We start from the raw sequence: 21639 nt of genomic DNA, 5'->3' as shown, positions 1-21639 counted from the left end.
AATTGGAATGTTCTGTAATTAAAGCCAATTTTGATAATGGAGAGCATTATGGGTTTCACACACATTTTATTATCTCCTTTTTTTCCCCTCACTTTGGCATAGATAGGACTCTCTTGTACTGCCAAAAATCTCAGACAAAACCCCAAACCTTTAATCCCAACAAACACTTTTCCAAAACTTGGCAAATGTTGCCCTTCGTAGCTTACCTCTAAAGATAACCTTTAGAAATGTGGCAAAATTCTTTACAACCTCCTGTCTGTAATCCTTAACCCACCTAGGACTGATTTAGGCATTAGAGGGAAATAAATCAGATTTGTCTTACACCCTCTGCAGCACATCCTTCCTGACCTCAAGAGGTATACCCAGACTTGGCCACTGTGATATGGGATAGATGGCACTGGGCTCAGGCACAGAAAAGGATCCATATCCATGCCTATATAAACCCATGGTGGTTTATATACCCCCAGGGAGAAGAGGCCCTGTGCATACTTCAGTTCCACTTCAGCCTGCTAGGTTTAAAATTAAACAGTTGATTTGCAGCTGCTATTCCCCAAAAGCACCACAGTCTGGGGATGGGAACGCTCTCTCCTCCATGCTGTGCTCCTCTAATGACTGATCAGCCCCAGCAGTGACACGTGTACTCTGTGCAGATTACACTTCTTGTTAATTGGCCGTGTTCAGTAGAGAGAACAGGAGCAGGATAAATAGATTAGTCTGGTTCCATACAAGCCGTGGTGGCAGATGAAAAGAGCACTGAACAGGGAAAATGAAAGAAACGTGGAAAAAGCAAATTACACAGACACAAGATTAGTTCAGGCTTTCCCTTGATCACAAGAATTGGATTTTATCACTCCAGATAAGAAATCCCACACTGTAACTGATTCAAAGTCTATCTGCAGTGATTTGCACTTTATATACCAGTGCATATGGGCATGACTGCAGTTACAATCTGCAAGTTACAGTTTTAATGTGCTCGATGTTACCAGCATACAGTACACATATTAATATGGCCAGATACCAAATCAAACATCTTGCAAAAACAAGACAGGCAATACTGATAGAAACACAGCAGTAACCTGAAAAGCACCACTTTAAAAAATGATACAAAGGTCTTGGCTGAGAGTTCCTAATGGTGGAAAGGGGACCTGCCTAACAATGAGACAGTATTTCCTTTTGGATTTGGTGCTGGTATGGCCCACGTGCCCTTTGCAAACATTCACATTTCAAGAGGAATGTGAATAATCTTGACAGGGTTCAGAGAAAGCAGACATGTGAGAACACTTAAGGATTAGAAAGCACAAAGCTCTCAGGGGTTCAGCATATACAGGCTTTTCAGGAGATGACTATGGGTAACTTTGACCTCAACCTATATATTCCTAGAGGGCAACAGAACAGAAGCATTATCAGTCCAGTTGAGAAAGTCTATAACTGCCACTAAGATGGGAAACAACCATATGGAAATGTGTACCAGAAATAATGCAAAGTCTTAAGGGAGAAGGCAATTATTGGAGGACTTCACCAAAGGAAACAGTGGGCTTTCCAGTGTGCTATTTAAAAATCAAGACTGGATGTTATTTTCCAAAAAGCTGTGTTTTAGTCTTAATCCATAAATATGCTGTGTGCCATACAGAATCTGAGACTAATCACTGATCTTTCCTCTGGGCATATAAACTATCAATACATATTTCTGAATCCATGCAGACTGAATAAACCAAGGAAGGTATCTGTGTCAGTGAGAAACATCCCAGTGACTAAGGAGCTGTCTTGCTCCTTAAATCCAACTAGTATTCAACAGGTCCTTCTGCTGATGTGCACTGCAAGTCAGTCAGGAAGTTTAGATGATTATTCCATGCTGCTGTTCTTGAGAGACTGAGATCAGTCATAAATAAAAGTACAAGTAGAGTCACAAGCAAAAGTAAAAGAGCCTAAGCTCAAAAAGTCTCAAAGAAAGGATCCCAGCTCTGCTCCAGCACTCTGCAGATATGAGAGACTGTAGACAGGTCCATGAGCTCTATACCATGAGCCAAACAGAACAAATACTTTCATAGTATTTACTATGTATTTTTCTCAGCGCAGTAGCCAAGAAGCATCCAGCTCTACCTGTTCTGCTACCACTGCCAACATTCTACTGTTTCTATCAAGTTTTAGATTTGTTTTGTCTCACAGATGGACTGTTTACTTGTAACTATCATCTTTAGACAACTCATTCTGTATAATCTCAGTCATCAGAATGAATGTTACTTCTGTGGTTTGAAAACTGTGCAAGATCAATATTCTCATGCCAATAAAGAGAAAAGGCATGAAAATGTGAGACCCAGGTGTTCTCACACTGTTATATTGTGTGGTCCTATGTATGGCACTGATAAGTTCCTTTTTCAGTTGACAAGAGGCTTAAAAATAAGGTCTTTTTAGGCAGGAGGGAAGGCACACAGAGGATATGGGCATGCAGAGCATTTGGGCAGACAGAGCTGGAGGTAACTTGGAAGAAATCCAGTTACTAGTAAATAATCTCTTTGAAAACTGCATGAGAGACTCATTCCCAGGTGTGCCAGCCTGGAAGAAGGAGCCACAGGAAAGGACAGTGGGTAAAAAAAAAGAGACCGCCATGACTTAATAACACAATCTACTATAACTTGTTAAAAATATAACCAAGCCTTGGTGGTGTTATTCTGCTGCTCTCATCTGCAGATGAGAGAAAATACAATAATGGCAATATTAAAGAAACAAAACACTGATATTATTACAGGGAGATAAAATGAGGTTGCATACTTCTAGAGCCTTTAGTGAAACAGAATTTCCACCTCAAAATGCAGCACATTTTTGGCTGTAGATATAAGAACAGAAGTAATTGAAAGACAGGTTTGCTTATGATTGATGAAAGTTCACACCTTCAATTTTCCATTATGTTTACCAGCCTTCTGCATTTTCCAAAATTACTGAGACATTAAGACTATATTTTTTATTCTACCACAAAGGTGTACAGAAATAGCAAAGGATCCACATCAATCTAGATGGAAGTTTCCCTAACAGAAAGACTTCAAAATGTTCAATTTAATTATTCAAATACATTTGTTTCCAGAAAAAGAACTTAATGGGTTTAGACAGATGGGACACTTTAAAATTTCTAATTATGCTTTATTAGACTTATCAATATAAATTTGCTCAGGCATATGAGTATAAAAAACTCACCTTCCAGAAATTATCTACTTTGCCATAAACGAGAGATTGATTCTGCCTTTTGATGTCATTAATGTGTTTAATGTCACTGGAATTCAGATGCTGCTCTACCACAAATCCAAGGAAACTGTTATCTGGAGTGTGAGCTGTAAAAAACAGAGCAGATTCAGCACCTTTGAAAATATCAGTTAATGCTACATTAGAGTGAATGTTGTCAGAAAAGAGTTATAAGTTGCTATGCAACTGATCGCCTCCTTCTTATTCATACTGGAAGACACATTTGCTTGCTTTATTTTCCAAAATAGTTTTTAATTTTAAGTCCTGCTTCATATGCCTACTGAAGTAAGCAGCTATTTTCTGGCTTGTTTCTGATAATAAAAACTCTGTAGTTGGACTGAGTCCAATGGTAATGAATTTTTTTGACTTGTGTGCTAAGCTTTATTATTAGCGATAAAAGAAACAGAAGAAATCTAGCCTGACAAATCTCAGAGATGCAATACCAACAGTTTGAAAACCCCCTGGATTTATGCTTGTTAGCAAAGCTGATGTTGCTCAATGGCATAAATAAATTTCAGCAAATTTCTTGGGTCCACCTCTTACACTGGAATTACCATCACCAGCCATCCAACTCACTGTGTATTATGTATCCATACTAATTACTGGCCTACCAAGTCACACTATGCAAATCAGAATACAAATTCCATTGCCTAATTCACCCACACATAATGGTCATAAAATATTTAAAGGTGGCAAGTGAAGTTGGCAAAACTGTTTTTAATCCAATCCAGAAAAAAAAAAAAAAAAAAAAAAAAAAGTGTGTGCAAAGGATATGTAATTTACTCATAGTTTTCTATATTATTTTTAGCCCCTGTTGGTCTTTTTTCCAGCAGTGCTGGTCACTGTTCTCCCCCTATAAAGATATTTAGGCTCATTAAAAGGAAGGAGTTTTGTTGTTTTGGCTTGTTTGTTTTTGTAGATTGGGTGTTTAATTCCAGTGATGGACTACAACACTCAATGCTTCAGGTAAAAATCCATCCCTACTATATAAAAGCTACTCCAACATGTAGGATTATTATTTTCTAAAAGCTGCCATAGCCTCACAAGTGCATATAGAAAAAGGCTGCAATGAACAGCAGGATCTCCTCTCTAAGCCTCCTGTTAAATTCTGGCACACAAGCTGTCAATTATTAATCACATTTTGAAAAACTTAAGAACTCAAAACAAAACAAAAAACCCCCTAATCCAAAGATAATGCTCTAGGCATTTTCGATACATGCAATGCTAAATCTCTAGTAGACTTATTTAAAAAAACCCCTTCTATTGCAATTATGAGGTTTTGCTTTTTGGTTCCTGAGAATCAGCCAACTGGATAATGCAGGAGAACAGAGAAACCATACACAGTGTACACGTCCCTCTGCCATTACATTTAGTCTTTCAAATGACAATTACTCTTTTTCACAAAAAATGCCTCAGCAACAGCCAGGCACCCACTTAGACCCAAGGACTTTTTAGAATTTTACATAGCAAACAGCACATTGCAAATATGTCTGAAAAGGGGCATTTTTCCATCCTTTGATAGTTTTGGATGAGAGACTGCATTCAAAGGAGAGGCAAGGCAGTATACACTCAAAAGGAAAATAAACCTTTGTTAAAGTTAGAACTGGTGGAATTCAGTGCCTCAAACTATACTGAGAGGAAGCCCTTAGATGGATTTTTAAGCAAGACCATGCACTTTTAGAAGTACCAGTGCTGTTATTTCGCACGAAAGTACTTGGATTAAAAGCACGGAAAACATAAAAAAGGGGGAAAGCTCTCACACTTCTGGAAAACTCAGAGAACAGTCAAGCACTTGATAATATGCCACAGGTTTGAATATGACTTGCTTGTTGCTCAGGAATAATTTTCTGCCCTTATAATCAGAGTTCTCAAAACATAATAGAGTCTGTGGATCTTGGGAAGCTGTCCAGGGTTCCAATCTGCCATAAAATCTCTACTGATGCATAATATGCACTTTTAATCACAAGCCCATAAAGATGGTGCTATCTCTGCAGCAGAGAACAAAACAACAAATATAAACTTTAAATATCACAAAACATGTTGACTCTTCTGCACCTAATCCCCCCCCCCCCCTAAAAAAAGTAAAATCCTTGAATAAACCACAGCACTGGAATCACTCATGCTTCAGAATTAGTTTGCCTGCAATCTATTTACCACTTTTCCTGCAGAGGAAGACCCACAGTCATTTCCAGCAGCAATAATTGGAAATGGTTATCTACTAAAATTCCAATACAGTCATACTCTTTGGAAAATTCATTATGAAGCGATTTTCTCTGCACAAGAGACTGTACCAGTGTCACAACAGAGATCTCTGGAGAGAAAATTTCCTTTCTTCTGCATTTCATGGAGTGGGACTGAGTAGTGCACACACAGAGCACACAGCTGTACCACCAGCATTCATCCGGCAATTTTCATTGAGTGCATCATCACCCTTGGTGCTCTCTTGAACAGGACCTCACATCTGAATTTCCCAACAGCTGGACTACTTCAACAAAGCACAATTGAGTTCCTTTTCCATTTAGGACATAAACCAATAAATATTAGCAAATGTGGATACAGAACAAGCTCTGCTTACTAATATCCAGACACAACCTCTGCAACCACTTCCAAGTCACATTTCACCACATGTTTTGTTACTTGCTTCCCAACAACTGTGAATACAGCCTTTTATCTCTTGAACAACCTTCACTTATATTTCACTGGAAAAACTTGCACAGCAAATGTTGACAGACAAAATATGCCTCTCTCAAGAATTTTACAGGGCAACTAAAATCAAAAGCATGTCAACCTGACAGCAGCATGTATAATTCTGCTGTGAAAAGCAGGGAAGTTTGAAAGACTGACGATGAAAGCTGATGAGAGAGAACAGAGCCCTTAATGGTCTTAATGTCAGACAGGGAGCAGCACCAAACTCTGAAGGTGGGCTGGTCACCATGAAGTGTTTCCTTAGACTTGGGCTGAGCAGCCTCTGCACACAGCAGAAGGCACTGCCCTGAGCCTCCCTTACCCTCCAGCCAGCAGCAGTGACTCTGCACCTTTCAGAGATAACACACTTGAACTGCTGCTACAACAGGCAAGAGAGAGATCCCTTGATTCTGGAATCTACTGCCATAAAGTCAAAGACTAGGTGTAGACCAGGTCACACTAATAATTTAATCTGACCCAATTTATAGAGAATTTATACCTTTTTTTGTGCCTGTTCTGTTTCTTTTTTAGGTTTGGCTGGGGTCACTTCATATTACATTAATATCACATATTTATCGATGCTTGAAAGATCTACAGCAGTGCTGAAATCTACTACTTATTTTTTCAATAGCTTTGTACACTGCTGGCAAATAAATGTTACTCAATTCACCTGAGGATAAATACTCACAATATGAAAACAAGCTACGTAAAAATTTTTACAAAGCCATAAAAAAGTAGAGACAAAAAATTTTTGCTGAATGGTCATTTATTAATCCTAAACGCAAAGAAATAGTGAAGGGATGGTGCTGCTGAGTTGCTGAGGAACAAAAGCAGAAATACAACACTATAGCTAACATAGTTCCAAACTTCAGTTCAACATGATGAAATGCAGAAATGCAGTTTATAAAAATGTAACCTAGGAAGTTCCTCAGAAATCTGTTGCTTCATAGTAAGATTAGAGAAAGCAAAACTAACAAAAACAAACTCCCTGACATTTGAGGAAAAAGCCAAGCACCACTTTCCACAGGTACCCAGAGCATAAAGTTCCCTACCACTATTTATATTAGCTCAATATTCTTATTTTCTCATTGCTGGGTGGAAGAACAATAGAGCTTTTGCAGTCTACAGACACTGATACAATTCTTCTCATTTAGCAGCTGTATTTTATTAAACTGTGAATTTGTCCTTCATAATAAAAAAAGTCTTCTCAATGACAGCATTTCTTTTTAAAGCCCTAAATTATTTACAAGCACAGAGGTACTTACGGAACATTGTATAAAACTGCTGTGGATTAAGGTTCCACTTTCCCCATGGTGTCTTGTGGCCTTTAGACTGGGCATAGTGGGCATGGTTAAACTCTGGTTCAGTTCCAAAGGAATCCAGAACTCTCAGCATACACCTAAAAGAGATAAACAAATTTACTGTAGGTACACCTACATATGTATATACAAGAATGTGTGTATATATACACAGTTATGATAATTAAGATGTGTTTTGTCTTTGTGCACAGCTGTGGAGGATGTATAAACTGAAGGTACATTTTAATTTCAAACATTTCTGCTTATATTACATTCACAAAGATGTTATGAACAGCGAATTTAAGGTTATATCAGATATTCAAATAACAACCCTGGAGCTTGTTTTGGGTTCCTTTGTCCTTACAGAATGAAGTTATGCTTTAAAATCCAAGTAGAACTTATGGGAATGCCACAGTGGTCACCTGCATTTCCTAGGGCTCTGAAGTAGAATTTAAGCAGAAGATGAGAGGATTTTCCATCTGTTCTCTAAAGTTCTCAACCATTATTACAAAACCAAATGCAGCAGCCAGGGGCAACATGCCAATAAGATCAGAGCAGAACAGGACATTGTCTTTAGACAATTGTATTTGTTCTCCCGGTTCTGACTTTTAGACCTACTGGAAAAGCACTGAAGATGGTTTAATTTGCCGAGTTCTTGCAGTCAGATCATTTATTTGTTTATGAAACATTCTGTCACAGACTTTTGAAGAAACAATATGAAAGTCAATTACCTGCATCAACCTGCACACAACAGAGAGAAACCCAGACACTGGATTACAAAGGGCCTGGGATTAGAGAATCACACTCACCCTTTATGTAAAATCCTATTAATTTCTTGAAAAAGAAATCACTTTATTTATGAGCGTCTCCTTTCAGAAAAAGGGCCCATAGTGCATGACAGGCAGAAAAAGGGTCAGTATGAAGACAGTACATGTTACAGGACAGAGATTCTAGAAGTCATGTTTCCAAAATGCAGCCTGCCAAATCTTTGATATGACTTGGATGTACAGATCACTGCCACTAAAGTACATTATAGGGCTCCAGAGCTGCTGGCCCTGCCATTCTTCACCCCTCCACAAACAAAATTGCAGAAAAGACTTATACAGGAATTAAACATCATGTGCAATTGTGTTATAAACACATGAACTCTTATCACTGCATATTGTATCACTGGGTTCATATGTGCTAAGGATGGGACACAACCTCATGGGTACCAGAGAAGGGAGGTAGCTGCAAAAGTTACTATTAAAAATGTCTTTTTTCAAATGTTTTCAACATTTCCCATGCTCCAAGCCTGTATATACATTCTGTTCAGAAAAACACCAGGATTTTGGCTTTTATATGTGAAAGAATTAAGTTCTTTCACCTTTTGAGGGCTAATATCCAACCATTTTTCAGCTTTAAAAATAAAAGATTTTGGTCCCCAAAATAAATTTACACATTACTTATATATTGGTCCTTTCCCAAAAGTATTCAATAATTTGGGAAATAGAAAAAAACCCCAGCAACTTTTAAACTCTTATATGAAATACTACCTTTGTATTTTAAAGTACAAATTGAGCAAAATGACATGGTTTTTTAAACCTTCACAGAGATCTTTCAAACAAAAAGAAAGTCAAAATATACAACACATTATGATTCACCAAACAACAAAGCTGACAGATCAGTTTCTGTGCAGTGTTTTATGTCAACTGTTCTCAATGAAAATATTTTACAACAGTGGCAATTATCTCTGCATCACACAAAATACTCCAGAAGGACCAAAACAAGTTCTGCGCTGATGAATCATTCAGCAATAAAAGCCCTCTTATTTCTTGGCAACACTTGAAACAAAATTCCTCTCAAGTATACAGCTTTTGGCCAGGTACTTGAGCACAGGAGAATGAAAAATACGAGAAAGCTACTGAAAAACTGCAACATTACTGGAGTTTGTCAAGCGATATATGTAAGGAGCACTCCATTGCTTTGTTGCCTCTCTTTTTCCTGCATTCAGATGTAAGATAAGTAGCACTACTGGTTCATTGGGATATGTGGAACTATGTTCAATACACACAAGGTCTCTGAATCAGGACAGGCAATGTGATGCAACAGAAATCTAAACCAGAAAGCAGGAAAACAACAAAAAAAATTATATAATTTGGCACAAACTAAGTCAGAAGAAAGATGACAGCAAAAAGTGCAAGTGTGTGCAGGAATGGTATGAAAGATCAAAGCTTCAAGTGGTGAAACTAATCCCTGAAATGCAGCAGAAAAGAGTTGGTAAAGATTTCAAATTTAGAAATGAATGCAATTAATACCAGTTATGCTGAACTGATATTTTAATATATATAGGAATGCCTTGATTGTCTACCCTCGTACCATATTCTCCATTTCACTTAATAATTTAAATGCCTTCAATTTTTTTTTATTTCTGCATACAATGCATTAGCATTTCTAAAGTGAAATAATTAATTTTGAAAAGGACAAAACACTTTTTTTTTATAAATCAGGGATATATTTTAAATTAAAATGCTAATTTCTTTCACTTCAGTTTTCCCACCCTTCCTTCCTAAAATGTCACCTAGCTTTAGCAGTGAAGCTGCAGAGAATTGCAGCATGTCCTGAAATTGGTGTCAGACTAAGTGTATTATCTGCCTAATTAAAAAGAGGACTGGTAGGTAGCAAATTGCTTTAGTAATATCCATATTAGTCTTTTTTGTCTAACACATTAGAAGTGACAATTTTAGGGCTTAAAAAAAAAAAACGAGACAAAAAGTAAGCCAGGATTATTTAAAGCGAGCTTTTCCCCCCATAAATATCAGGCAGAAGCACAATCTTAACAGAGCTGACCTAGCAGAAGTATTTACACACATTTTTTTTGTATCCTTCTCCCACTTCATCAGGCCACTTAGGACTTGCATTTAAAATCTTAGGACAGAAAATAACCCTCCAAAAACAGATGAATCCGAGAGAACACGTATGAAGCAGGAATGTTGCTCATTTTTCAGGATAGCTGCCACGTTAATTTATTTCAAGAAAAAAAAGCCAGTTGGATTTTTGGCATATGGGAATGAGTCATTGCTACAGACTGTGGAAAAATGAAAAAAATACCAGATTCTTATGTGCTGCATGGAGGATGAGGGTACTAAGAAAGGCTGCACTTCTTGAACTATATTAAGCTATTAATTTGTATGTTGATTCATTGCACACAAACTGCATTCAAACATCCAGACCTCAGAACTGGAAAAATCCAGCACGTCCAGGCATTGTTCTGCTTGGAAATCAGGTGCACTCCAAAAAGAGATGTGTTTTGCTGTGTTCCTGCTATTTACAGCACCAATTATCCCACAGATAAAGCAGGTACTACCAAAAGTCACTGGTGCTCTGAGCTGTACAGAAGAGTCTTTCAAAAATACTCACTCCCAAAGCAGCAGGGTCATTCTTTCGAGCTCGCAGTTCCAGAAACCTGATTTGCAACTACCAAAAATTTCCTCAGGGCTCAAGTTCACCCAGAAAGATTATATAAAACACTCTTACCAAGTGACTGTTCTGAAGGCAGAGGCTTATTCTGCCACTCTATTCTGAAGTGAATAAAAATGTTTTAATTCATTTGTATCTGAGTCTGGTCTGTATGAACCAGACTGAGCTGACCTGCACATGTCTACTGAAAAACCCTTCTTTTGAGACAACCCGTTATTCCTACTGACATTAAATACAACTGAGAGAAAAAGCAAAGTTTGTAAAGAACAAGGGCTAAAAAGCAGCTTTATTTGTGATAATGTTTATTTTATTGGAATTAAACAGAAATGGATGCCTATGCTGTTATAACACACTTAGTGGTTTTAACTTCAAAACATTTAAATGACAAAATTTATGAGGTAACTCATGATGCTGAGAGAAAAAACAATGATTGGAAGAGGATCCTGAAATAGGAGCAGCATGCATGCAGCTACAAATTAATTCTCCTGCTCTAATAAATTCTGTAGTCTCTGCTAGTCTGGACCCTGTTTTGTACACTGAACTTGAGAGAAATTATCACATAATTAGAGAGATTCACAACAAATGCAACAAGTTTCATGAAAGGTATACAAAAGATGAAATGTAAGTAATGGTTTAAACCCCTAAATTTATATATTTTAAAAAAGCAAATTGAAGGAAAAGCAGTATAGAAGACATACTAGGAGCTGGCAGAGCAGAAGAAGGAAGTAATTTATTCTCCATAACCTTATTAGAATAAGCAGTAATGGGCAGTTTGCAAGAAACCAGGCCAAGAAAAACACTTTAAGAAAAGCTTAACTATACAAAACAACATGTTGGGGGCATCTTTTCCAGTCTGCAGTAAAAGATGAGGCAAAAATCTCTCATGAAGGACAAATGCACCATTATCTGTTTTTCAGTCAGGCTATGGACTAGATGAGACTCCCTTCCAGTCCATGAAATTTAATGTTGTAGAAGACAGGCATTAAGATAATTTTTTCTCCCTCAAAAGCCTCAAAAAATTCTATACTACCTAAGGCACTTGGAGTTAAATGTAATTCTGCTCTCCTAAACCAGAAAATGCTAGCCATTACCACAAAATAGTAATCAATAAGAAGCAGATTGATAATTCAAGATTTAATGATTCTATGAAGAAAGAAAAATGGAATAGCTATCTATAATCTCAATATATATTTCCATACCTTTGTTACAGGATATACCAGACAGGAAATTGCAAGCAAACGGGAAGAGACATTTAAAATTTATAAGAAGGGTTTCATATCCTGACCACAATGCTGGATGTGATCTCCTAGTGACAATTACATCTGGCAGACAGACGAGCAACTGTTGCTCAGTGGAAAATGGGATTATCTTTATTAGCAGGCTCCTAAAAACTAGAATATCCGTTTACTCCCCTGCTTCAAAAAAGAGATTAAGAGTAATCTAATCTGATATGTTGATCACAGTACTCTCATTTAAAATTCCACTGGAAAGATCCAATGCTCTAGAAAATCCTGAGGCTGAAAGAAGACAGTTTCTCTCCGTGAACACCTTCCAATGCCTTCCTTCAAGTAGGATTTACTGGACTTTCTGGATCATGAGACACAGCTAATTCAATCAAAGTATAGAAAAATCAAAGTAAGTAATTTAGATTTGGGTTTATTTCATGCTGATATGTATTTGTACAACACATGGGAGGCTTAATGATTTAAAGCTATCGACAAAAAAAAAGAGGTTTTAAAACTGCATACACTAAGAAAAGTGCACAAAGTCATTTCTTGTGACCCTCATCTTCTAATGGAAAGAAGTTTACAGATTACAGAAGCAACAATAACTGCAGTTTATTCTTCAGACCTGTCCCTGAAGACAACTCTCTTCCCAGTATCTTAAGGAATGGAATAGAAAATTGCACTGCAGTTGTTGGGCAATACAATTAGAATAGATAAATCTCCACAATCACTGATCCAGTGTGGTTACAATCACCAACAAAAAAACCATGCCTCTGGTATTCCAACTAAACAATAAAATGCAATAATCTCTCAGCTCATCTACTAATTTACAGAAAAAAAAATGGGGAGGAGAAGTGTGGGTAAAGAAAGGAGGGAAAGAGGGGCAAAGATGATGATTTATCAAGAGGATAATTAAGATTTTTAAGATTAAAAATGCTTGAACCCAAGAATCTCAAGCTTGCTGGGGGGGATAATGATGGCATGCAAATAACAAGTAATAGCCCCTTTAATCCTAAGAGTGAAAGACAACAGAAAAGTGCATTTTCACTTTTAAATAATTTCAAGTTCATCTGAATGGATTTATTTCAGTACTTTGACAAGTGTTATTCAACAAAAGCTCTTTAAAAAAGCAGTTTAGAGGGCGAGTGAGTGTTATACTTACTGGTAATGAACCCATGATGGACCAAGAGTTTTCTTAAACTGAGTCAGTCCCACAATATCAATGTAAATGAGTTCTACAATTTTATCCCCCTGGGTAGGGCAGCCAGATCTGTTACCTACAACCTTCTTCATAATCCTAAACAAAAAGAGAAGCAATATGAAAAAGCATTACTTTCCAAATACCTTGAATTGATGCTGTAATAATACTTACTCCAATAAATCCAGCTTCAAAAAAAGTTTTACTCTTTTCCTCTGTTTTGAAATCATGAACCATGTAAGAACTTTCAAATGCTCAACATTTATTAAATGTAAAGCACTAATTTTCACTAAAAACCCCATCTGGTTTAAGCAAGAGAATAATATGTTTGAAATGCTTAAAAATAGTGTGCTTTGAAATTATCCAAAATAATTTCTGGCTTCTATTGACAGCTTTATAGTATAAGAGCTCTCTATAAAACAATGTTGTCATGTTTGTAATTAAGAAAAGAAAGCTGCAGAAAAAGTACATGTGCTCAAGCTTCAAACAGATGTTTTATGTCTGGTGCTGAACTAGTTGGCAAAGCAGGACAACGAAGAGCGAGGAGCAATTTGACCTAACACAAGCAATTAACTACATCAAAAGTAACATGTTTAAAGAACTTAAATCTTTATCTTAAAATGAGATACTGAGTGAAGAACAACAGAAACTGAAGCAGAGGACACAGAATTAGGCTAGTCTGTAACATTTCCCATTGCAGCTGGATAAAGCACCTGGAATGTTAAAGACTAAGCTGCTTAGTTTGAATTTTACAACATTCATTTATGAAGTCCCAGGAGCCTGAAGCTACAATGAAAACACATTATCCTTTCCATGGCACATATACTCAGCTCATGAAAATAATCTTATCGTCTGTTTAGTGAATTATCACTTTCATTTTATGCTTCAAGAAATTATATACTGTTAATAGAAGCTTCAAGAGTTTACAATTCTTTTCTTTTAATTCCAGTTTCAAAAGCGAAAGTAATCTCCTTACTCCTTGAGCTCTGCCAGTGAAGCTGAAATCCTGATGTCATGGCCCAGTAAGTAGAGAGATGTAATTAAATCACTCCACTGGACTAATTCACCAAGTGGGCCACCGCTAAACGCATTTTCTGCAATCTTGAATCCAGATTCTTTTGTCAAAAGCCCCAAATGAACAAGGATCTGGAAAAGAAAGTCATACGTTTGAGTTATCACCATTAAACATGCAACTGTTGTACCTTACAGCAGTTTTTCTTCCCATTAAATTCCAACTATAGGAAAAAAAAAAAAAAAAAAAAAAAAAAAAAAAAAAATCAATGAAAACAATCCAGTACTTCCACCCAAATAATTTAATTTTGTAATGAATGCAAGGACTGAGAATCTCCAGCAAGGAGCTGAGCCAGCCAGGCTTAAGAGAGGGTAGAAATATGAACATATTTCTACATATTTCTATTCCGCTGCCACTCAGGACTGGCTCCAGGAATAACAAGGCAGGAAAGGAAACCTGTTGTCGTGTTTGCAACTTGTGGCTTTATCTTAGCTACTTGAGGTAGTTAAAATAAAATAAAAATTAAATCAAATGAGCTACACCTTTTCACTTCAAGCATCTCATGGCTTTAAAACCGAACCCATTACAGGAGGTCTAAACTGATCCAGTCCAAAGTTGTGGTTAACTTTAAGTCTACTCAAATCCAAACCCAAGATAAATCGTTTAGAGTCTCAATTTTGGACAACAAAGATGTACAATTGTTGTTTCCCATGACTACATAAAACACTCCAGTGTCATTAGCTTGCAGTAAATTCACAGTTTCTCCCTTTAGAAACATCTACACAGTCTCTATTTTATCCAAAACTACAGAGGTCAGGAAACTCACTCCAAGACTGACTCATACAAAACATGTAAAATTCCCTGTAAAGCAAACACCCATTGCAACATAATTTCAAACAGCAAAATACTTCTTGAAAAGAGGCACAAGTATAAACACGACCCTTTTAGACATATTTTCTATTTCCACTCTGAAGCTACATCTCGAACAAGAAGCTTGAAAGAGCCCATATAACAGCAAGTGACAGGAATAAAAATGTTCTCATTTACCTTTTTTCGTTTTCTTTTCTCCAAATTTTGTTTTTCTGCAAGAGATTTAATTGCTTCAATCCAGGTATCAGCCATTCGTCTGATGCGCAACATCATCCACCTGAATTCCTCATGCCTCGACATCATTTTGTAGAGATTATCAAAGTTGATACGGATTTCAGCCTTCAAGCAAAGCATTAAGAAACACCCCAAACATTAGTTATTCTTCAGCATTCTTTCCAGAAGCGAAAAAACTGCTCAAATGTGAGCTCTGGGCTTTATATCCCTCTTTTTAAAAAAGAAATAGGAAAAAAGATGCACTCCTAGCACAAGTTAAGACTTTAGTTCAAATATTAAAGATATACTTAAACAGACACTTCTAAGCTACGTAAATGACTGTTATTTTTATTAGTAGTACTTGATAGCCCAGAATACGTTCACAATGTTTCGCAATGCATTTATTTCTGCAAGATAAGATCTGGTTTTGTTCATGTGCTTCAAAATGAGGTAAAGGTATATCTAAATCACAGTACAGAACAGTAGGCTCAAGATTTATGTATATCATGAATCTTCCAAATACAAGGAGTCTCCCATTATACCAGAAATGAAGAAACATTACTAGGGTATAAATTTTAAAGGAAATACTCATTTTAAAGCTAGACTGTTCTAAGATCAATTGGTTTTACAAAATGAGACAGTCTATATCTATATTATGTAAGTGGTGCTCATATGCAGCCCAGCAATTATCTTAAATTATCTTAAAATCCTAATTGCTACATAATTAGGCTGTAACAATTTAGAAACAACTCTGTGTGCTGTATAGTTTTTAAAGGGAAAAAATTAGTAGTAATCAAAATGTTACTACAAACCTGAAACGGATATAAGCCTTTTCCATTAAGGCAGTTTTGTAAACAAGGCCCAGATTTTTGGGACAATAAAAATGGATATTTTCACATATACTTAACACTGGTGAGCAGTCTGTGGATTTATAATTTTTCTCAGTATCTGTGTACAGTGTTTCATAAATTTAAACAGAAAAATGTTTTTAATGAAAACCAACCACCAAGACTGGATCCATGAGCTACACATGTCAAGGAGAATACCTTTCAGCCTTGAGGAGTAAAATTGTAAATTCTAGTCTTTTTAGCATTTATGTGGCACAGGATTCCAGGGTATTTTGCATGAATCACAATTACTGAATTATTTCTCATGTTTTCTCTATTAAGGACATGGGTGCTCTTACCACTGTTTTTTGATCGGTTTCTTCATTAGGATTTTTTGCTCTCCAAGGTAAACGAGGACACCAATTTTCAACCTGTAAAACAATCACATCAAAATAAATAATTCTACTCTACTCTCAGCTACTTGACCAAAGGCTCCACTCATCACCTTTATATGACACTTTTATGTTAACCTGATGGTTCAAATAAGGCATCCGCTGAGAAGGTGATCACTTCAAGGTAAAACTGCTTTTTTGCAGGAAAAGCTTAAGATGACTTTTTGCAATTCCATGCTCTTTTAACCCAGCAAATTTGCAACCAAAAGTCACAGTTAGATATTCATTCATGATAATGAAAATGGAAGATCAAGACAGAGGTCAGGTGTTAAATGCTCAAAATACAGTTTCTCTGAGCAGTTCTTAAATGTTTTCAAGAAGTTTTTTAAGCTTCTAGGCCTTACAAAAATATGTATTTTGGAACATTTCCATCTCCCTAGAATATCTTTTTATAAAGACAAAGCCTGCTAAATCAAAGGATCAAAGTTCTACCTTGTAGCAATTTAGACCCAAAAAATAAAAATCATCATAGAATCAAAGCCACATGTTTGAAGGCTATAAATAAGGTAATTATAATGTCAGTAACAATATTCACAAGCATCAACAGCTGTGATTCTTAGAGAAAAATGATCAATGCACATGGAATACTTCTACTATTGTCTACTAGAAAATAAAAAAGTACAACAGGAAATAGTCAGTGAAGAAATAATAAATAGATGCAAATCACTGAGAGCTCCTCAGCTTCCCCAGGGATCTTGCCCATCGTGCAGAATCCTTATTATTCATGTGCCTTAAGAAATTTGACCATTTGCCTTGGGAAAAGAGGAATCTCAGTTTTGGAGGCAAACCCATGAAAACTGAAACATGACTGTACTGTGAAATAGGGGAAATGTAAAACTATATCAGCTGGCTAAGATACCCCATCATTACTGATTAAGTTCACAACTCCCAGAGAATTGGAAGTCAGAGTTGCCCTTATGGTTCTTCCAATCACAGACCTGTCAAAACACACTTTTAGCTTAATCATACTGCAGCAGTAAGCTTGGAGCATTACAGATTAAAGGCTGAAGATTACACCATATGATTTCCTAGAAGGCCAATCACATGAAAATAAATGAATAGCCATCCTAACCGCATTAAAGAGAAGAAATGGATCAATCTTGGGTTCCTCAGACAAATTATAAAAAAGCATTTTGAATGCTATGACTTAACCTACTCAAGGTATTTAATACAATGTTTGAAAGCAGTGACTTATCCACCTTCTTTGAAAACATCTGATTCTTCAGCGGTCTCCAGCTGTGGAACCACACCAGAAATTGTAGCAATTATCAATCCTAACTTTTACAACTATAAAATTGTGGCACAAAAGAGTTTCAAGCTCCACGTTACAAATCATGCACAGTCACAAACTCTCTCTGGTTTTTTTGTTTGTTTTAATAGTACAAATTTTGCATTATACCTAGCATTAGAACTGATCTAAATTGAGATATGACATTTCAAGGACTGTTCGTGCCCCTTTTCTGACTTCATGTACTTTGTATTGCACCACAAGGCATCCTAAAGGAATTGCAGAGTTTTCAGGGCTGCCAAGGACAAATAGCTGCATGCCACACTGACTGAAAAACAAATACAGTTCTTTTGTGCTTTTAGAATTATTTCCTCTAGTCTAAGTTAAATTACAGTAGTTCTCATCACAAATAAACACTTAAGGAGTAGATTCAAAGTAATATCAGTGTCTGCAGTTGGTCTGGCTCTCATTTTTTCCTTATTGATCTTTAGCACTGATGGCAGCAAGGATTAGGATATCACTAAAGTGGGTTTAGATGAAAACTCCATCGGAAATACATAAATACTTTGGCTTTGTATTTGTTTCAGTACAGAATATCTACATACAACAAGCCCCAGTTTTGAGCAAGCGCAGTGATGCTCATTTGGATCCTGCTCTTTAACTTATTCATTTGATAATTTAAGACCAAACACTAAAGTTGCCTCTGAAGAAGGAACCAGGACTCCTCTTCCCCATTTCCAGCACTACCTTCCTCTCACTGGGTTACCATCAGTTCTTTCTCCAGCTTATTCTCTCCACGGCAACCTACTGTTGTACTGTCATGTAAATGATTAATAGGAAGGACGTGATACCAGACAGATTAGCACTTAAAGACGACTGTTGGGAAGCAGCAACTGCATATTTGAAGACAGACCATTTTTTGGATGAGTGACATAAATGCTAAGCTATTATTCAGAACACACTATATTTATCTTTGTACTGTCATATTTTTGAATAAGACCAGCTATGCCTCCTGTTCCTGGTACTGAATTCAATGCCAGTCAAATGCAGTAGGTAGTATTTGATCTTGCTCAGGAAACTGTGTCCACCTGAGAAGTCAAGTGTTCCCTGCTTGGTTTGGAATCACATTAGTCACAGCACTGCCTGGAGTATAAATAGCCAGCTCCTTAAGGTTAAGCTGCACAGCAGTTTAGAAGTTCAAAATTTAAGTGCTACATGATTCCAGATACTTGAGAAAAGCTGGTGTTCTGAACTGCTCTGAGGTGTAAATGGCTGGGTTTAGGATGAAAAAAAAACCCCAAACAAACCTAATAAATTTGAAGAGTACTTGCTTTATAGAAGCTTTGCAGGTATGTGTTCCAGTGACTCTTGCTCAGACACACTGAAACCGAATGCAAGGCAAGATTGCAGCACTCGACTGTATTACAGAGCAAGTACTTCAAGCAGAGTTTTAAGAACCTGGCAACATCTGTAGCACTGGAGTAGTCTGAGCATCTTCCAAATTGAATCAAGGCATACTCTGCCAGCAGCTCTCCACATCCAAAATGTCAGAAAGACCTTTATGTTTTCAAAGAGTCGCAGCGGGAGTTGAATAAAGCTGGAGCTGAAGCGTACTCTCTGAGCACTTGGGATAATCTTCATTTTGGACTCTGCCAAAGTGCAGGTGCAGCCCATCCACAGGGAAGCTAAGATAACTTTCTTTGCACACCAGGTGAACACACTACTGCTCAGTGTACTTCTATCCATGGTACAGTGCTGCTGCTAGTGTCTTAAGTCAGTCCCAGAAGGAAGAATACACAAACAAAAATATCCACTGCAGTATCTGTGGAAAAAGGTGTATCTTTAAATTTATTACGCAGTATGAAGGCAGGCAGAGAACTTGTAATGCTACAAATGCCTTTGAGAATTTGATGCAAAAGAACTGCTCCCATTGGGAAGGTGACTTTTTCAACTTGGCACTTCCTCAGTGACAGAATCACTTTGAAGGGGTTACAGAATCTGTGGTGTGCAAGATGACTGCCTGCTTGGTGAGTGAAATGGAGTAGGGTACAGGTAGGTTTGGATGTGGTTGTTTCCAAAAGCAGTCTCAAATGTTGGGTGTGAGACACCCACAGCCCTGGTCACACAGCAACACAACATCTCACACATAACATCAATCAACAAATGGCCTCTTGTCTGGCTTCAATAATGTGCACTGCATTTGCTTCATCTCAAACACTGGCATTTATGTCTTTTCCAATAAGTCATTAAAATACTAATCCCAGTTTAAGGTAACAGAAGAATTAAAAATAACTTAGCCCAAATCATCCAAATTCAGACCAATACACCAATAGATAATTCAGGGACAAAGTGCTGACTATCCTTAGCATTTCAGTTTCTTAGGGACATGTGTAAGATGACTAAATAAGTCTGAACTTTTGCCGATTTACATTTCCGACAACAATGCTGGTTTTGTCAAATTTCTAAGTATTTGCATAGAATGGAAACAAGCTGGTTTGATTAACATTACACTGAAGAAATGCAAATCATTAACTCAATGTCCAGGATTAGCAGCAGAAGTTGTGGAAAGAGGACTTCCCCATAGATATGAGGAAACTGCAGTAAACTAGAAAAACCACAAGGATTTAAGGAACCTCTGTAATTATGATTCCCAGGAATTTTCACGAAAATGTGCCTCAGACTACAGCTTGCATGCTGGAAACAAACCCATGTTCAAAATCATCTTTGGTTTGTGTTTTTCTGCTTTAGCCCTCAAAGCAGGAGTGTGAAGAAAAATACTCCCATAACCAACTATGCCTTGTATTTCCATCAAGTCTGAAGGACTGAAAACAAGAATTCTCTCCAGCAGTGTATTAGCACACGTGCAAAAGCTACAGGAGTCTCAAAGACTGGAATTTCAAACAGTTTTAAATCTTTGGAAGTGTTGGATTTCAAGGTGGGTACCAAAAATTATGCATGCACCTGAAAAGAGAGCTGGAGATCCAAAGCATGGGATTTTAGGGAGACCTGCCCAGCTCCAGCAGGTAAGCACCAATGTAATGGGAGGTGATAACTTGCACCACAGCTACCAGTTGACCACCAGGCACAGCACCAGTCCCACTCCTGCATGGAAAGTAGTCCTCTCAAAGAAAGACATATGCAGATAAAGAAAAAGAACGAGCTATAAGCCCCCTCCACTTTTTTTTTTCTTAAAAGCTTGAAAACGGTGTGAAAAACTCATTTTCTAGAAGGTATTTTTAAAAGCTTCATTCCTAAGCTGCAAACTGACATTTTGCAGTGAAATATATTTTTGTACTGCCTAGAAATTAATTTTTCACATTTCTCCCCAGAGGCAATGCCACCCATGAAAATGGTAACTGTGCCAATGCCATTATAGTGTTAAACAACTGTCTTTTTCAAAACTAAATGCTAAGTTTAAAATAAAGTAACTCTCCTCTGTGGGCATCATGGTTAAAAGGAAGCAAGTTTAATTTGCTTTTTAATGTTTGCTATTTCTAATCCCTGTCTGGCTCTGTATTCAAGAGAAAGTAAATCTGGTTTTGCTATTCAGGCCATTTGTATCTCCTCCACTCTTCAAAGACTCCAGCAAATTCGTGTTCTGAGGATCAGAGGGTGGTGAGGCCCTGGCACAGGTTGCCCAGAGAAGCTGTGACTGCCTCATCCCTGGAAGGGTTCAAGGTCAGCTTGGACAGGGCTTGGAGCAACCTGGGATAGTGGAAGGTGCCCCTGCCCAAGGCAGGGGGTTGGAACAACATGAGCTTTAAGGTCCCTTCCAACCCAAGGCATTCCATGAGTCTATGACCCCACAGTTGTGTATCACACCCCAAGAATGATCCAGTGCCTGCAGCAAAACAGCAAGAAAGAAGTGCAAAAATTCTTTCAGTTTCACCTGCAAGTTTGTACAGGGGACAGCTTTAAATAAAAGACAGAAGCCTGG

At 37.3% G+C, this 21639-nt stretch overlaps 1 protein-coding gene across 1 annotated transcript in view; it reads right to left on the bottom strand.

Moving 5' to 3' along the window:
* The window catches only part of MGAT5 (alpha-1,6-mannosylglycoprotein 6-beta-N-acetylglucosaminyltransferase), a 117055-nt gene that overhangs the window by 30053 nt on the left and 65363 nt on the right, over nucleotides 1–21639 (bottom strand). Inside the window, exons 6-11 of the mRNA XM_082284669.1 lie at nucleotides 16382–16453; nucleotides 15160–15321; nucleotides 14077–14246; nucleotides 13065–13199; nucleotides 7185–7318; nucleotides 3190–3323 (exon numbers count right to left, since the gene is read on the bottom strand). Of these exons, the coding sequence (XP_082140795.1) occupies nucleotides 3190–3323; nucleotides 7185–7318; nucleotides 13065–13199; nucleotides 14077–14246; nucleotides 15160–15321; nucleotides 16382–16453 (807 nt within the window). The remainder of the gene's footprint in view (nucleotides 1–3189; nucleotides 3324–7184; nucleotides 7319–13064; nucleotides 13200–14076; nucleotides 14247–15159; nucleotides 15322–16381; nucleotides 16454–21639) is intronic.

Source organism: Coloeus monedula (assembly GCF_965178545.1).
Source record: "Coloeus monedula genome assembly, chromosome: 7".
In the NCBI taxonomy this organism is placed as follows: Eukaryota; Metazoa; Chordata; class Aves; order Passeriformes; family Corvidae; genus Coloeus; species Coloeus monedula.
The sequence above is the reverse complement of the archived record's forward strand: the minus strand, read 5'-3'. Positions and strand labels throughout refer to the sequence as shown.